Raw genomic sequence first — 18,145 nt, forward strand, 5'->3', positions numbered from 1 at the left:
TGGTGATTCAGTTACAGATTTGTTTGGCATAATTCATGCAAATAATCAAGCATGTACAGCGGGCAAAGAATAAAAAGAATAAAAAGGGGGAGGAGCCTGAAAAAATCAATACACACCCGAAAGCCAGCATAGATAGCCCCATACACGATACCTAGAAACCTATACCCAGGATTCCATCAGAAAAACAAGCAGAAGAACACTCTCTCCTCACATCTGCCGATTTACCAGCCCCTAAATTCTCAAGTTATTTCTGCAAAAAATTTGCTATGGGTAAGGAGAAGGTTCACATTAACATTGTGGTCATTGGCCATGTTGACTCTGGAAAGTCGACCACAACCGGTCGCTTGATCTACAAGCTTGAAGGCATTGACAAGCGTATGATCGAGAGGTTTGAAAAGGAAGCTGCTGAGATGAACAAAAGATCTTTCAAGTACGCCTGGGTGCTTGATAAGTTGAAGGCATTGACAAGCGTATGATCGAGAGGTTTGAAAAGGAAGCTGCTGAGATGAACAAAAGATCTTTCAAGTACGCCTGGGTGCTTGATAAGTTGAAGGCTGAGCGTGAGCGTGGTATTACCATCGATATTTCCTTGTGGAAGTTCGAGACAACCAAGTTCTACTGCACTATTATTGATGCCCCTGGACATCATGACTTTATCAAGAATATGATTACTGGTACCTCTCAGGCTGACTGTGCTGTCCTTATGATTGACTCAACCACCAGAGGTTTTGAAACTGGTATTTCTAAGGATGGACAAACTCGTGAGCATGCTCTTCTTGCCTTCACTCTTGGTGTCAAGCAAATGATTTGCGGCTGCAACAAGATGGATGCCACAACTCCCAAATACTCATAGGCAAGGTATGATGAAATTGTGAAGGAAGTTTCTTCCTACTTGAAGAAGGTTGGTTACAACCTTGAAAAAATTCCATCCGTCCCCACCTCTGGTTTTGAGGGTGACAACATGATTGAGAGGTCCACCAACCTTGACTGGTACAAGGGTCCCACCCTCCTTGAAGCATTAGACCAGATCAATGAGCCTAAGAGACTATCCGACAAGCCACTCTATCTCCCACTTCAGGATGTCTGCAAGATTGGAGCTACTGGAACTGTTCCAGTGGGTTGTGTTGAAACTGGTATCCTCAAGCCTGGTATGGTGGTTACGTTTGGTCCCTCTGGATTGACCACTGAAGTTAAGTCCGTTGAGATGCACCATGAGGCTCCTCCTGGTGACAATGTTGGCTTCAATGTTAAGAATGTTGCTGTCAAGGATCTCAAGCGAGGATATGTTGCCTCAAACTCCAAGGATGATCCCGCCAAGGAGGCGACCAACTTCACTTCCCAAGTAATTATAATGAACCACCCAGGGCAGATTGGAAATGGGTATGCTCCTGTCCTTGATTGACACACCTCTCACATTGCTATCAAGTTTGTTGAGCTCCTGACCAAGATTGACAGACGATCTGGTAAGGAGCTTAAGAAGGAGCCCAAGTTCTTAAAGAATGGTGATGCTGGTTTTGTCGAGATGATTCCCACCAAACCCATGGTTGTGGAGACCTTCTCTGAATACCCCCCCCACCCGAGCGATTTACCGTGAGGGACATGAGATAGACTGTTGCTGTTGGTGTGATCAAGAGTATGGAGAAAAAGGACCCAACATTTCCCAACAAGAACGTACCTACTTACAAGGCAAATGGTATGGCAGCATATTTGGTGCCATTGGTTACCTATCTTAGTCTTTGGTGGTTTGGGATATTTAACCCCACGGTTGTGTGTGATCGTTTGGGAGAAATATTTTTGGCACTCATTTTTGGAAGCTTTACGGGTCATCTCGGAATCTATTGGGACATGGAACCGTATCCACGAATTGAAAAAAAAAAACCTTTGGCATCAAAGTCTTTGCAACTTGTAGATTTGGGTTAATGTCTTGGGTAGTTCTCGCTGTCACTTATTGCATAAAGCGGGATGAAGTCAATAGAAAAGTTTCTGATTCCCGGCTTGCGAATACAACATTGATGCTGGTGATTGGAACACAATGGATATTGCATATGACCGAGCTGGGTTCTATATTTGTTGGGGATGCTTGGTTCGAGTTCCCTCCGTGCACACGTCACCAAGGATGTATCTTGTCGACCATCCTATGAACCGTGGGACACGGGATGAACTGTTCTGTTGAAGTTTAAAGTTTTTGCATGAACCCAAATAGAATTAGCACGTTAATCTGATCACATGTTTTTTTTTTTTTTTTTTTTGGTTTTATTATTTTTTAAGAAATAAAATCATTTGTACCTTTTTTATTTCTAAAAAAAAAAAGTCAAAGGAAAAAATGAAATTTTATTTTAAAAAATAATTCTAATAACAAAAAATCAATAATTCATTATTTGTAACTTATAAAAGTGATCAAAGTTTGAAAAATTCGAAATTAAATTGATATCATTCGTTGTAAGGATGTTACAATTTTTTTCATGTGTAATGGATTCTCAAATTTAGTATTTGTTTTGTATATCAGATTTAATCAGATAATCAATCACATTTAAATAAAAAAAAATTAGTGATGATTTTTTTTATCCATATCTAATAATAGATCCACATATTTATATATTATGACAATATATGCCTGTTAAACAAAAACAACCTAAATTTCAACATTTATCTAAAAAAAACCAAAGACAAAATGAAAGGCGATGAAGGAAAAAAACCTAAATTTCAACATTTATTCGACCCAAACAAATGAGGAATAATGGAGGAAAGAAAACCTAAATTTCAACATTTGTTCAAAAAATAACCAAGAAAAATGACAGTGTTGGAGGAAGAGTAATTTGCTATACCCAGAATATTAATGAGAAAAAAATTCATCATGAAGTTTGAAGTTTGAAGTTTGGAGTAAGAAGTCCACCTTCACTTTGGAGTTTTCAACTTTTTTAGCTTGAGCATGAATCTCGTGATATTACTTTTCATCAAGTAGCTTCAACTCTTTCGGTTTTTAGTCGTCGATGATAGAGCAAAGAATGAGCACGAGTAGCGGCGTTGGAAGACAAGTCATCGTCGGTGGTAGAGCAAGGAACCAATGAGAGTGCTACTGGGTTTGTATCTTGCTATCCTGCGAAAGTGAGAGAGGGAGAGAGAAACGGATTGACTTAAGAGACTTTAGGTTAGGTTTAAGTGTACATACACAAGAGGTAAAATTGTAATGTTATAATTAAAAGAATAAAAATATATTAAAATAAAAAATTTTAATTAAATTCGTAAATTAAAATATTTAAATTTAATTTATTTGATAAATTAAATTATTTAAATTTAAATTTAATTTGATAATAATTGAATCAAATTTAAATATTTTTTTAATTAAATTTAAATAACTTACAAATATAAATATATTATTTATATCTCTAACGACTAACGTCAAGGTAAGTTTAAGTTGACGTTGACTTGAATTCATTGCCATCTATAAAAAGAAAGTGTTTACATTATTACACTTTTATTTGACGTCATTTCTTTTTATTTTTTATTTTATTGCTTTTGCTTTTCCCATTTTTATTTATTTAGTTTTAGCTTTATTTTATTTTTTATTATTTATTTTAGTATTTATTTTAATTATATTTAGAAAGATAAACGGTCAATAGAGATATTTGCGTGGAACCCCAATTTTGCTTCTTTATTTTTTTGTCATTTCTTTTATTTTTTTATTTATTTTTTTGTTTTTAATTAGATAAATTCAATAAGAAAACAGATTATTGGAAGTAAGAATGGCAAAACAACAAGGATTCGAGGGACTCCAACCTGTTTCGATCCAAAAAAGGTGATTTTTTCTTTTGAAAATTATGATCGAGTCAAAGACTGTGATGTGTTTCTTTTCAAAAAATGGGTTCAATTGATAATTAATGAAAATTTAGATTTCACAAATAAAATTAATCTCATACCATATACCTCTTAAGATATATTAGAAAAATAAAAATTAATTTAAAAAATAAAATAAGTACTAATTAATTGCACCTATAAAATTAAAAAAATTATATTATCAATATATAAAAATTATTTTAAAATTAAATTTTAGTTTGATTAATTCATATGACCACTTTGAAAAAAAGTGTAACAGATTTGAAATTACACTTTTCATGTTTGCTAATTTGTTCTTTAATTTTAAAATAACTTTATTTATTTGTAGAAAAAGAACAAACTCTTTAATTTTAGAATAATTTTATTTATCGGAAGAAATAGTAATAAGTAGTAAGTAGCTTGATTATGTTGGAATCGTACTAAAAATTTTACAAATTTGATTAATACAAGATAACAAAGCTTTAGGTTTAGATATATGTATATATTTAAGGATAAATTTATAAATTTATAATTAAAATAATAAGATTAATATAAATAAAAAAAATCGAATGGGCTCATCCGAGTCCCTCCACTCAAACAAGATATTATAATATTTAAATTTAATTTGAATTAAATTTGAAAAATTTTCAAACACTACACGTGTATCGTTCACACACCATTAAATACTAGTATTAGTAATTTTAGTTGAAGAAGAGGTGGTCACGTGAGTTGCCGGACACGGCAGCTGAACCCTCATCCCAGCACGAGTTTTATTACAGAATAACTTGTGCTATAACTAGAAGTAGAAATAGATCATAAGCGGCGGCCACCGCTTCTTTGAGTTTCTGCCATATTAAGACATCCTTCTACTCTCTAACCAACAAGTCTACCTGACTATTTTTTTTTTTTAATGTGATTGATCTTCTTTGCTATATTTCATTAAAAGAAAATGCCACAAGGTTCCCAAAATTTTTCCTCTCTCTCCTGATTATGCTGTTTAAAAGCACGATAACAGTTGTAATAATACTAATAAGAGTTCGTATTTGAGTTTGATGTAGCAGAGCTCCCTGGGTTGTATTACGATGCTGAGAAGAATAGGTACTTCCCCATCAAACCTCGGATACCTGGCTCCTTTTCCCAGTCCCATGCTTCGCAATTTCAAAAGAACCCACTCTCAAGTTCCATCCAGGTAACGCACTCTGATTCTTCTTCGTAATTATCATAAGAAACGCTCTATTGCGGCATGCATTTATCTAGTACTATTTTTAATGCTTTGTTGATGTTTGTCCTCCTAAAGGATTTGGGTTTTCCTTCTTATGGTTGACACAGATGTTTGAAACTCAACTCATGTGGAAAAGATTTTTCTTCCCTAACCCCCAAGCATTAAGGAATGTCGTAACTCATAACAATAGTGATTCCAGTAGGTCCAGTTGAATTCATTTTGTATTTTACTTGTCTATAGAACTGGTTCTGTAACCAATCTGTTGAGACTTTTGAGTTTTTCATTTGGAACACTTTTTATTTAGCCATAATAATAATCCTTCCTTAATTCTCGCGGTTTTTCTTCCTTACCTTTAAATATTACTAGATATAAAACTTCTTGTACCCCTATTTTTGTTGCAGGCAACCAAGTTACGTCCACACACCAGCACTTCCACATCTAGGCTGCTTCATCTTAGAGAGTTGAACAGCGATGCTTTTAATTTTGATCGAGGGAGGTATAGCTTTCAGGAGGAATTCCTCAAGTTACTGGCTTCTAAACCTGTGGTAATTTATTCATTTGCTGATTACCTAAAATTTACAAATTATTTAAGTTAGTCGACTAATTCATCTAACTAAATGGACTCTATTATTTTTTATCCTATTAAGAGTTAGTTTTAGTTGATCAACTAATTCATCTTACTAAATTTATTTTTTATCCTATTGAGAATTTGTTTTAGTTGATCTCGCAGATCAAACCGTTTCTTCTTTTTCCTTTGTGACCCTTGAGAATATGTGTGTGGAATTCTAGAATAATACTCTTCTATATGAATTTATATTGCCTGTAAAATATATATATATATATATATATTTGCGGCATTAGTCTTAATTATTTAACTTCCTAGAGGATTATTCAGAATTTTGTTCCCCATAAATTTCTTACTGAGCATCACTTAGTTTTCGTTATTTTATTTTACAATGTTCTAGATTTATTTCAGGTCCAGAGATACCGTGGAACAGTTAATATAAGTGATAGTGCTTTGGAACAGACACAAATTGATGTACAGACACCAGAAGGTCAAATTGAAACAGATGTTCTGCTAGCAGGCAGTATAGATGGCTCCTTGAGGTATAAACAGAGTTGCAAATACACATAGATGTGTCTGCATTCTTTTCCAAATACAAGATGACTCCAAAATATCTTTCTATAGTTGTAATATAAATTCTACTATTGTAGATGGGCCGAAAATATGTTAACACTTGAGGCATGAGTTGCTGGCATTTATTTTCTTTATCACATTTACTGGTGGCAAAATACAATTTGCTGAAGTGTGTCATTTGTTATCATATTTTGAGAAACTACCTGTTATTTTGAACGGTGGTGTCAAGTCATCTGGTGATCCCTGGAAGGACTGGATGGTTAGGTGATCTAAACATGCCCAAGTTCTTGCAAATTGCAATGGAGTGTGATAAAAACATGAGGAACGCAATGTATAGCATGGGCTTCCTATTGGTCCTAGGTCTCCTCTTGAATTTCATTGCAACATTGGAACCTCTACACGTCTTTCGCACCTTTTCTTTCTCACAATAAGTGGTCTTCTTCTTGGTGTTGCCGTCTGAATTTTTTTTATCCCCCAATCATTGTATTGGAGCTTTTAGATATTGGGATGCTTTCTTTCTCACATGTGGGCCATTCCCATGCCACTACAACACGCACACACATGAAGGCATTCTTTCTTAGTTACTTTTTTCCATTCTAGTTTATGTTACATTGTATTTTCAAGGCTTATATTCGTCTCACCAATTTGTTATCATCTTCTACCTGTTTTTGTGGCATAACTATAGCTTCTTTCAATGGCATTGCAAGGCAACATATATATCATCCTTTTTATTTGAAGTTTTCTATCTGTGTTGGTACTTCATAAATATATGGATATTGTTTACCTATTGCTTTTGAAGTTCAATGTTCTTGCAGTTTCTTAAAGGTTGGAAAGTTTGGACAACATTTTGACTATGGGGTAACATACATTCCAGATCATGTTTGGCCTTCCACCAAGGTGGAAGCAGAAAGTAATAAAACACCTATGTGTATGTGGAGGTCCCCAGCTGCTTCACTTCATATTTCATCAAGAATTTCTTGTATAAGATTGTCTGAAAATCAATCTTTTTTTACTAACAATGATGATTCTAAGGTCCAACATGCACTGTATCCTTCATTGATTGCTTATTTTGACAAACTCTTTAACACTTGGCTTCTCTTAGAATCATTTATTTAATTTATGTGATGGCAACACTTAAATGTTCCTTGCAGCTGAGTAGGTTAAGTTATATTATTCAAGTCCATTTATTGGATGGGAAAAAAGAAATATATATTTTTTATTCTGGTTGCTGATTAGATTTATATCTCTGGGATATGCTGACAACGGTTTTGGTCCCCTGCATTTAATCTGCTTTAGAAAGGCTGTGGTCCAAACTGCATGATCAATCTGTGAATTGACCCTTTTCCCTATAACTGAAGACATTAATTCCTGAAATATACAAATCTTGGCTGTGATCTAGATGGCCTAGATTTTAGCATCTTTTATGAAGCATTGCCCACTGGAATCTCACTTTGCCTAATGAACGTGCTACCTAAGTCATGGTTTACATATTGTAATATGCTGTAGTCTCGACTGCTGCTATAAACTCCTTAAATTTTATATGTATTACGTTTGCATATTAAGAAGAGATTTGGTCTTGCACTTGCAATATCTTAACATAAGAAAACAGGATGTCTACACTGGGTTCTGAGACTTCTGGGGGATATATTTATATCCTTAATCTCAAGGGACCAGTAGACTTAACTTCTAGATTGGATCAAAGGTTACATGCAGTTGCTTCTTTTAATTATACCATTTGGACTGCAGATTATAATTCTCATACAAGTCAAGCAGTGATTGGCAAGTTTTTCTTTCCCTTTCATTTCTTTTAAGTTTTTGATCTTGTTAAGTTATACTTAATTTAGCTTTGATGTTGTGTTTTATTTGTAGCATGGAATTAGATAGCTTTCCTAGAATTTCTGATATCTCATTTCCTCTATTATGCCATTTTCCTCTGGATGGAATCATAAGCCTTTCTTCTTAGTTTTTAGCGTGATTAATAATGCAAGGTCCTTTGCCATCCATGTCTTCCTTGGTTTACTTTAGAGACATTGAAATAAAATATTTCCCTGCTCAGTTTAGTTCGCAGGTACACGGTATTAGACTTAAATTTTTATCTACTTGGCTAAGGTCTGATACTTTGATCATTGGTTTATCTTGTGCTACATTTTTTCTGCTTTTCTTCAATCAAAAACTGCAATTAATTGGGCATTGTCATGATTAATTAGGTTGATGTAAAATATTTGTTGCTGTTTGGTATTTGAACAATTGTCATAACCTCTCCCTGACAGGATAGATAAATAAACAAGAGGGTACTAATCTTTACATGCTATTATCTTTATATGCTTGTTTTGATTGTTGTAGGAACCAATCTTGGAGCTGCTTTGGTCGATGTGGAAAGAGGAACATCAACATGGGTGTGTCGTAGTAAAAGTGATATTTTGGCACAACAATTTGATCGGACGGTAAGTATTATATCCTTCAAGGTTTTGGCCAATGATCTAAAATGCCTCTTTACTTTAATCAGTGAGCCTTTTAGTAATGTATCAGTTTGAAAGGGGAAAAATAAGTTCATTATTATCAGTACAAGGTCATGTTTAATAATTGTTTGTCCCATTACCCACTGGGAGCTGGAGGCTGTCTGCACCACTTTTTTGTCTGGTTTCAGGCTATGTGATGTATATCTTATTCATAGTAATTAGTGGCATAATGTGTTCCATAATCATAAATGTATGGTATATGCTCTGAATCTGGCAATGCAGCATTAAAGTTTGCAGCATACCTGTATCTTGAAGCTGATCTTGAATATTACATATTTCAGGGAAATCTAGTTCTGTGTGGACTAAGAAATGGAGCAATTGTCACTGTGGATGTTCGCGAGAACCAGGAGAGCATTTCTGCTAGACTTACTAGGCATCGAATACCTTACATGTCATCAGGCAGAAGCAATCAGAAACAATGGTTTGAGGTATCAACTCTGTTTTTGAGATATTAAATTGTAGTTTTCATGTGTATATGATGAAGATGATGAAAGATGGATTGATGGTGATTGGTAATTGTGAAACCTGGTTGTGGTTTTAATAGTAGACTTATCTTTAATGAAAATATTGGTCTCCGAAGTGTAGCAACTTCATAAGTTGATGAGCCATGTGTCATTAGGAATTTGTTTTTTCAAAACCGAAAATGTTATTCTCTAATTTGAAACAATTCATCATACCTTGCAATCTTCATTTTCTTTCACCACCTGATGAGGATCTAGATTGAAAATTATGGCTACTGCAGTTGTTTGTTATGCTTATTAGTTTTTGTAGATGATCTCATATTTCTATTGTCCACTTGCACAATGTAATAATTCATGCCTCCATCTAATATCATGAAACATGTTGAATTTTTAACCTGGAACTTCTTTTTGTTGAATCAGAGGTTAATGTATTTGACTGTCATGTTTTACAGCTCAAAGGACACATATCTCCTTCTCAAACCATTTATATGCCTTCATCTATTTCTAGGTTAGCCAGCTTTGATGGTTATCATAAATCTGTTTTTAGTCTTCTTTGTTTGCTTTGAGTTTATTAACTTGTGCTACATTTTTTACCTCAAGTTTGGTATCACTTCAATCGTATGATCAGTACTTCTTGGCAAGCTCAATGGATGGTTCGGTTAGTTTCCTTTATCCTTTTTAACTCTTGTATGTATATTTGCGTTGCTCTCTTCTCCTGTACCTAATTCTCCTCTGTGTTTAGTTTCATTTAAATTGTATTGCTTACTTAGTTGTTTCATGTGCCCTGTTTTATGGTAGCTACTGCAATTTTTGTGATATTGGTTGTGGCTGAATTAGGACATGTCCAGATGGATTCTCTTATGAATATTCTTTTTCTTTTTAATAAATTTTCTTGATAGATGAATCTTTACGATCACCGTCTAACTAAGAGAGGGGCTGTACAATCTTATGGAGGGCATGTAAATTCCCATACTCGTATACAGCTTGGAGTCGACCAATCTGAGAGATTTGTTATGTCAGGTCTGTACCAGCTGCATGCATGTCATACTGTGTTTAGCAGATGTAGGAATTTGAGTGTTTGACAACATTTTCATCTTAGGTGGAGAGGACTGCTTTTTACGGCTCTGGAGTATCAAGTCTGGTAAACTGCTCTTTGAGGACAAATTTTCTGATTCTGTGCCAACAACCGTATGCTGGCGAAGAGCTGAAAGTACATTCATCTTCTTCCTTAATTTTGATGGGTTTTTTTTCCCCTCTTTGGGGTGTGGGAAATATATAATGACTTCTTTTGTCCACTTTATAGTTTATATTAATATAAATCTTGTGAAATACCTACAGGAAGCGTGGGAAGGGAAGCTGAAAGACAAGGATATGAAGAGCTATTTGGACAGATCCATTATTCTGGGGCATGGCTTGGATCACAAGAAGGGCTATTCCACGTGCGCTGGTCCTGACTTGTAAACCATTATTGATCTTTAAGATCAGATATCATCAATGCTGTGTGTTTGTGCTTTTGATGAGGGACTTGATACTCTGGAGTGTGAAATGCTTTCCAGTGGTGGAAGGCACAGTTTTGATAATATGGCTACCATAGCATAGCAAAACAGAATTCTACAGGATGTTTCTCAGACAATCTACTCTTGCGCATCGAAAAGTTATAGAGTTAACCGTCCGCTGTAAATATTTTCCTTGGGGAGGTAGAAGAGAGGAGGAGGTTGTAATTGTAAAAAATGTCAAAATGTTGGACTCGTATATATTATAAAGTATTATTATCCATTAACTTTGGAATTTGTGCCTAGTGGTTTCTGAAAGTTGAAGTAGTTCTGTTGTAACTTTGTAATTTTCTTCTCTGCTTTATGAAAGAACTTTTGGCTCAAAGTAGTACGCATACCGTCGACTGGGATTGCCAGCTATCATGGGTTTGTAAAGACGAATGAACTTAATCATCGCACCAACGAAGATAGCGTCACTTCCCACTTACTATGTTGATTGAGAACTACGAAATAGAAGAAGGAAAATAGTAAAGTAAATGACATTAATTACCTAACAAATACAACTGAGTGTAGGAGAACTTTTAAATTTGTTGCTTGTGTCCTTGTCACTAGTGGTGGTCTACTATCTCAGACTTCGACACAGCATGCATAACGTGTGGCAAATGTTGCCTAGCTAGATATATCCGAATCCACGCAGAAAGCATAGGTTACCACCACAACCTCACCTCACGTTTAGAAAAGAAAAGCTATCTATCGCATAAAAGCACATTAATAATCAATTTTAGTTTTATCCAAGAATACAAGCACTTTGGGTTTTCTCTTTCTTAGTAATATTCGAAGGGTGATTATTTTTGAGTCATTGTTACAAAAGTTTGCTAGATAGAATGATGCTTTGATTGCCAAGAGCGAACAGCCTTACCTCCTCCCGTGCAACAAATAAAATATTTGGTGTCTTTTCTTAATCTTGAGTCTTGACCTAAACTACTTTTCATAATTTTTTTTACATCAATCATGGACAGTCCTGGAACAAATCTAATTCCAATATCTTCCTGAGTCTATCATCATTCTTCTCTTCGGCTATGAGAATTGATATTGTAGAATATGAGTTGAGTTGAGTTGAGTTGAGATGAGAGGACATCTTCAAATTCTTCCGATGAAAAAGAGGGTTTCTTCTGTTAAACATCCTCCCCCCTTCTTGTGGTTGCCAAAATTCACAAGCTTTCGCAAGTGATCATGGTCACGATCACGTGACATGTATCCACTGCTTGCACCACCAATCTGTTACAAATTAGTTTTGATTGATTGCTTATTTATTTACTCGATTTCTGTATATGATCTTAGAACGTTATTACTTCTTTCTTAACTTCAGGATATATATCATTAATGGATTTAGCTTTTCCTTTTTTTTGATTGGCACTTCCTTCTTGCGATCTGAAGACGCACAGGCATGTCTAATTAAGCCATAACATCCAATAAGAATTAAGAAGTCAACATAATTTGATAAAAAAAATTTAAAAAATTGCAATACTATTCCTTTTTTTTTTTTTTAATGGTTTAAGTTAGAAAGAGAGGTTCAAATCTCTTGATATCTTTTAGGGTGGGGAGAAGGAAGGTGGCCCTTCAGCTTTCACCAATCACCGGTACTGGCTCTACTTTGGATGCCATTGCCCGTTGCCAGGTCCTGTAATGTATGACTTTACACGAAAAACTACGGCTTTTTAGACCTTTCCTTCATTATTTATGACATTTTACGTTTACTTTACATTCCACCTCCAGATCGCCTTTCTGTCTAAAATTGAGGACTTAAGCCGACAATACCACAATACCACAATACCACACACACTTTGCAATCGTTATGTCTCTCTCTCTTCTTTTCATCACATTTTTTCATCTCTTAATTTGATCCAGATTCTAATCCCAAAATGCAATGCCGATCGACCTTTCTGTTTTCTGATGATTGTAGTATTTATTGTTCATTCTTTCTTTATACTCTAATTAGCAGCTATATATAAATCTAATACTTGTATCATAAGTATTCCTGATCGATACGCATCTGCCAAACTTTTCTGTGTTCATTTTTTCCGAATATCTAGTCCAGTAAGAATAGCCATTTGTTTTAAGAATAGTACTACTTTCTTCAAGAATCAAAGAGCGGAAATTGACTTTCATTGGCCTTTTTTTCCTCCTTTTTAGAAACTATGCTGTGATTTAATTATTAGGTTAATAAATCATAGTTTAACAGCCATTAAGAATTGAACTTGAACATTTTACTTAAAAATTGGTATGATTTTTCTAACTTCGGTAAAATGAATTATATTACGTTGAAATGATCAGTTAATAGATGAACTCTCATACTTGTTATGTCAGTACACATCTAACTGTCACGTTATCATTAAGGAAAATTAATACTCAGGCTTCTCGTTATTATGAAGGCTTGCTCATAAAAAGGCTCGGCTACCTAGACCTTTTCGACCATAAAGGCAGATTGTTGAATTATTTACACCAACGTCACATTAGTGTGACACTTTCCACAAACCTAACTTGCTTCAAACTTGCTAACACCTTGCATGAGATTATTAAATTGCACATCAACGCAAATTTTCCTTGAACTCCACATTAAACTCCCATTGACTATCACCTATTTTAACCCTATCACCGTCCAATCACCGCCATGTACTCTCTATATAAGATAAATAAGAGGTCTAGGAATGTCCATGGTAAACCCTACTGTGTACTTCGTTCTTACGCTTTCTATATACTCTATTTTCTTCCTCCTCCAACCCTCGTATATTTATCTCACTTAAGGGTGGAAGCGTGTTTTGGAAAACAAAATCCTATATCCCTTTGACCATATTTTCTTGCTGCAAGTCCAGACTAACCCAATTCACATTTAAAAGCACTAGCCAACTCGTCTCCGTAAAGAAAACCGACAACAGATTCGAACCTACCTACCGTCCATTAAAAGAATCGTCATGTTAACATAAGTAAACCCATTATTATATTAATTAACTCATAATTCTAATAAGTTTTTTGATAGAAAGAAAAGGAAGAAAGAAAAAAACTAGTTTTTATAATCAAGTTCCATTTCGATTAGTAAGAATATAATAATTTTTGTTGACACGTAGATTAGTAAGAAGTGGTTAAAATACATTGTATGTTAAATAAGAGAAAATAAGATCTGTGCTGGTATTGGTGATATCAGCAATTCCAACTTTTGCAGTAACTATTCTGCTGGCGCTGATAGTAGCCATCTTTTTGAAACAGAGGAGAGCATATTTTTAGAGAGCCGAAGAAGTGAATTGCACCTACTCTTCCAGTTCTCCCTAAGCCCGGGGAAGGCTACTCTTCCAGAGTGGGGCTGCTAGGCAAGACTACAAGTCGGAAGGCATCATGCCAACTACAAAATATCCCAGTGATGAGTTTGTCATTGGCTCTGAAGTGCCTGGAACAATCTACAAAGCTGAATTACCGACGGGAGAAACAATGGCCGCCAAAAATTTTTCATGAAAGGAGGATCTTCTATTGAATAGAAGCTTCACAAGAGAAATTAGGACACTAGGGAGGATAAGGCAAAGGCAATTAGTGAAGTTATGGGGTATTGTAGCAACACAGTGGCTGGTTGAATCTCCTAATATACGAGTACATGGTGAACGGAAGTGTGTGGTATTGACTGCATCAGCAACTAGAGAATATCAAGAAGAGCAGCCTTGATTGAGGGGCTAGGATAAGAATTGCTGCCGGGTTAGCACTAGGAGTGGAGTGCCTACACCATGACTGTGTGCCTTAGATTGTTCATAGGACATCAAATCAAGCAATTTGTTGCTAGATTCTAATATGGAAGCACATTTAGGAGATTCCGTGCTAGCAAATCACTTGCTGAGAATTATGACTCCATTAATAATACCATATGCTTAAGAGCTCATAAAAATTTCATGATCTCGAGTGACATTTATTTGTGTTTGCGGCCATTGCAACATAATTTCACATTTAAGAAACACCGCAGCTAAAAAATCAGTGGAATTTCCTTTTTAATTATTACAAGAGGAGCACTTGAACTAGCCAGTTTGCACCCAGAAGGCATCGAAACTTATTTTTCATCAACTAACAGAAAAACAAAAGAAGAAAAGTTCACAGGCTTGAAAACAAACAACCAAACAAACAAACAGTCTAAAATCAAGCATCAAACACCCACAATCCGAACCAGTTTTATGACCAGAGTTGCTTGGTGCATGAATGTCTTATCTGATGATAGGGGAAAAGCATTAATCATCAACTTCATCTGAGAGAGAGAGAGAGACAGAGAGGAAATTTATGTCAAAACAATGCTATGAAATACGTAACTTAAATCTTTAACTTTGGCTTAGCAAAGTCTTAACTATTACTACTGCAATTGAGCAGCTAAGAGAGATTTTAAGAAATTAGAATCTGCCGTTTCAGAGTTTGTAATTTCAAAAGGGGCTCCGTTTTGGATAAAGGAAGAACAATTGCAGCAACAGAGCAATTAAAAAAGCTTCTTCATTTGGCGAATTATATTATAAGTGCATGCAGTAGTGAAATTATACAGACTGGAATAAGTTTGAGAAATAAGGATAACATTGCAAGCAAAGGCAAAGCTGCAAGAGTAGCAGGATGAAATAAGAATACTATATATGGGGCTAATAAAATTGATTGCTATCATAATTGTTTGTTTATTTGATTTGATAAAGTTATAAAGATGATGGCAAATAGTTTTAAAAGATTATGGGTAAGATAGATAAAGAGACAGTGGGACTGACTAAGAGATCCATGGTGAAGCATCTAAAGCACGCTCTACGCAGCGACTTGACTTTGCATGGACATAAGATAAAGAACTAACAACTAGCCTAGAGGATACATGGTAGAGAAAAGCTAGCAAATTCATTAATCAAAAGAAAAGAGAATACCAACCGAAGTAGCGGCGCTCGTTGGCTTGCTTCGCCTTTTCGAGCATTTTGTCGAGGTCCTGTTGGAGCTGAGCGTCCCATTTCACCAGTTGATTCACGAACACTGCTCCCAGACCCATCCCAAGCACATGCTCCCACGGATCTGCATCACAATTTCAGTATCGGTGTCAGTTTCTAGTCTAGGGTTTCAAATCTCAAATAAAAAAATAAATAAATAGAGAAAGAAATAAATCGCACGTCGCATGTAAGGGAGCTTGCGTAGGGCGTTGGAGTACATCTGGGTGCCCAGCCCCAGCAATGCTCCGATCACCGTTGCGCTCAATGCCATCTCGCTTCTTTTCCTCCCTTCTTTTCCTTGACCTTTCCGTCACTCTCTCTTCCTTTTCATTTCTTTCCTTAAGTTTGTGATTATCAAGTCAAACATTAACGCTGCATGATCTCGCCACGTGTCCGCATCCGCGTGCTATATTCTGCAAAATTGAGTTTCTTCAGAGGAAGACACTTCTTAATTTTATTTCCTTAACTAGAGTGCCTTCTAAACTTTATTCCAAAAACGCTTTTTAATTTTATTTCCTTAACTAGAGTGCTGTTAAATTTTATTCCAAAATAAAGATAATTTATATCCACAAACTTCACTTCAGCATTTTATTTCACTCATTATCTTCTTTTTTCAATTTGTTTATTTTTTTTATTTCTCTCTAGTAATATTTATATTCAAAATAATAAAGAAAAATGAAAGTATGCAATTAGCAGGCGAATACTTATTACTTTTTCCTCTTATTTCCTAAATTTCCTTTCACCATTCTTTTTTTTTTTTTTGATATGAAAATTTTCTTATCTTGACAAGATTTATAAGAATTTTAAGTTCTCCTTCTCATCGATTTACCTCACTTGAAGCTTTAATGGAATCAAATCCATTATCCTCTATTGGTTTATATTCTCTTCAAGATCAACCATTAGATTTCTTTCTTGATAAATTTCAAGATACTACTAAAAAGTTAATTGATGCTAAACCTTAGTTCTCATGTCTTTCGACTCTATTTAGTTGAGCAATTTAATATTGGTGAGGTAAACTATAAAATTTTGGGGCAAAATGGTGGGCATTGAATTTTTTTTTGTTGGACTTTCTTAATTTGAGCAATCTTTTCACTTTTTCCCTCCATTTAAGGTCAAAGGTAAGGTTTTAGTTAAACCTTTAAAAAGAGCTTTTGAAGAAGGTTTTATTATTTGGAAAAATTGTTTTGTTGCTTTGTTTGGGACGTGGCCCTAATTAGAGTAATATGCAAAAAATTATTAATATATGTTGTAGGGAAAGAAAGATGTTGTTGAAATCAAATGTTCAGGTCTTAAAATATTTCTCTTCAAAATTTCCAATACAGAAACTTACAATTAGGTATTGGAATCTTGTTGTGGCACATTAATAATAGACCTTTTTTTTTTTTTATAGAAAGTGAAAATTTAGAATAAAACTTTTGCGACTTGATTTTGCATTAATTAACATAATAAGTTCAAGATTTTGCAACCTTAGAACAAAACTTTTGCAACTTACCAAGATTACATGATCAAGATATGGGCCATGCAAGATCAATGTCTAAAATGAATCCTAAGGTAGTATGATCGGCCAAGATTTTTCAAGATTGAAGAATCTCATGTTCGGCCAACACTAGAAGATTAACATAAATCTCATCCTTTGATGTTTTGATAAATTTGAACTTGTGAGCTTTATCTTTACTTTTTAGGCAACCCTACTAGTATAAATAGGAGGATTCACTCTTGTATCCTACGTCCCACATTCCATTCCTCTTTTTTCTTTTCTGTTTTCTTTAGATTTTTAGTTTTTTTTTTTAGGTTTTTTTTTTTGGTATTAGGCTAAGGTGATAGATTAACCATTACAAAAAGCATTTGTTTTTTTAAATCTTGATTTTCAATGGAAGTATTTTTAGTTTCAAGATCTATTTTTGTTAAAGGTTTCTTTGTTGCAATTGGTTCTACAAGTTCTTTTATTGTTTATAGTATTCGGCCATAATCTTTTATTCAATACAAGCTTTTGGTTTTTATGCAATCTCTCTTACTTCTTTCTTTTATGCTATTTTAAGTTTCGAAAATCCTAATTTTCTATTTTTTTTTTCATGTTTTCAATCTTTGTTTTTTAGATATAGTTCTATTTGACCAAATATATTGCTTGCCAAGTGACAGTTAGTTAAGTAGATCTAGGCTTATACATTGTTTTTTTTTATATGTTCTTGTTTATTTTTAGTTGCAAATCAATCCAAGTTTCTATTAGTTTAGATATAAGAATTTAGTTTATTAACTTTGGTATTTGAATCCACCCAATAATTCAATTCCATAATTATTGGAGGAGAGTACTCTACTTTCATCACTACTATTACTTAATTACGAACTATGTACTTGTAAGCAATAAGAAAAAAAAATCAATTACCCATGCCTTTTTTTTTTGTTGGAATGCCTACGTGAGGGATTGTTGTAGATATTACCAAAGAATAATATCGATTTAATTATATTAAAGTAAGAATATTATTTTAAATCATGTAGAATGCATGTGTGTAGAAAATAAGT

At 34.5% G+C, this 18,145-nt stretch overlaps 2 protein-coding genes and 2 pseudogenes across 4 annotated transcripts; 3 read left to right on the plus strand and 1 right to left on the minus strand.

The window, feature by feature from the left end:
* LOC111298237 (elongation factor 1-alpha-like) lies at positions 1-2,234 on the plus strand (annotated as a pseudogene).
* Positions 2,235-4,523: 2,289 nt separating this feature from the next.
* On the plus strand, positions 4,524-11,031 carry LOC111298445 (uncharacterized). Of its 3 annotated transcripts, none has more exons than XM_089745696.1 (13): positions 4,524-4,772; positions 4,875-5,002; positions 5,437-5,580; positions 6,012-6,142; positions 6,989-7,219; positions 7,783-7,952; positions 8,517-8,617; positions 8,974-9,120; positions 9,606-9,661; positions 9,754-9,811; positions 10,053-10,173; positions 10,253-10,363; positions 10,492-11,031. In XM_089745696.1, exons 1-13 carry the CDS (start codon positions 4,763-4,765, stop codon positions 10,605-10,607), a joined length of 1,524 nt encoding a protein of 507 aa, XP_089601822.1. In that variant the 5' UTR covers positions 4,524-4,762; the 3' UTR covers positions 10,608-11,031. The 3 variants fall into 3 exon arrangements, with proteins under 3 accessions (XP_089601822.1, XP_089601821.1, XP_089601823.1); XM_089745695.1 differs by having other exon boundaries at positions 4,526-4,772; positions 4,872-5,002; XM_089745697.1 differs by lacking the exons at positions 9,606-9,661; positions 9,754-9,811 and having other exon boundaries at positions 4,527-4,772; positions 4,872-5,002.
* A 2,286-nt stretch (positions 11,032-13,317) lies between these two features.
* LOC149514483 (LRR receptor-like serine/threonine-protein kinase GSO1) lies at positions 13,318-14,653 on the plus strand (annotated as a pseudogene).
* On the minus strand, positions 14,651-16,486 carry LOC149514484 (uncharacterized). The gene is made up of 4 exons (XM_089744981.1): positions 16,460-16,486; positions 15,806-15,963; positions 15,569-15,710; positions 14,651-14,925 (listed from the first exon to the last, which is right to left on the minus strand). Exons 1-4 carry the CDS (start codon positions 16,484-16,486, stop codon positions 14,827-14,829), a joined length of 426 nt encoding a protein of 141 aa, XP_089601107.1. The 3' UTR covers positions 14,651-14,826.
* Between the last annotated feature and the right edge of the window lie 1,659 nt (positions 16,487-18,145).

The sequence above is a fragment of the Durio zibethinus genome, chromosome 16 (assembly GCF_047325235.1).
Source record: "Durio zibethinus cultivar Kanyao isolate XHJ-2024 chromosome 16, ASM4732523v1, whole genome shotgun sequence".
Lineage (NCBI taxonomy): Eukaryota > Viridiplantae > Streptophyta > Magnoliopsida > Malvales > Malvaceae > Durio > Durio zibethinus.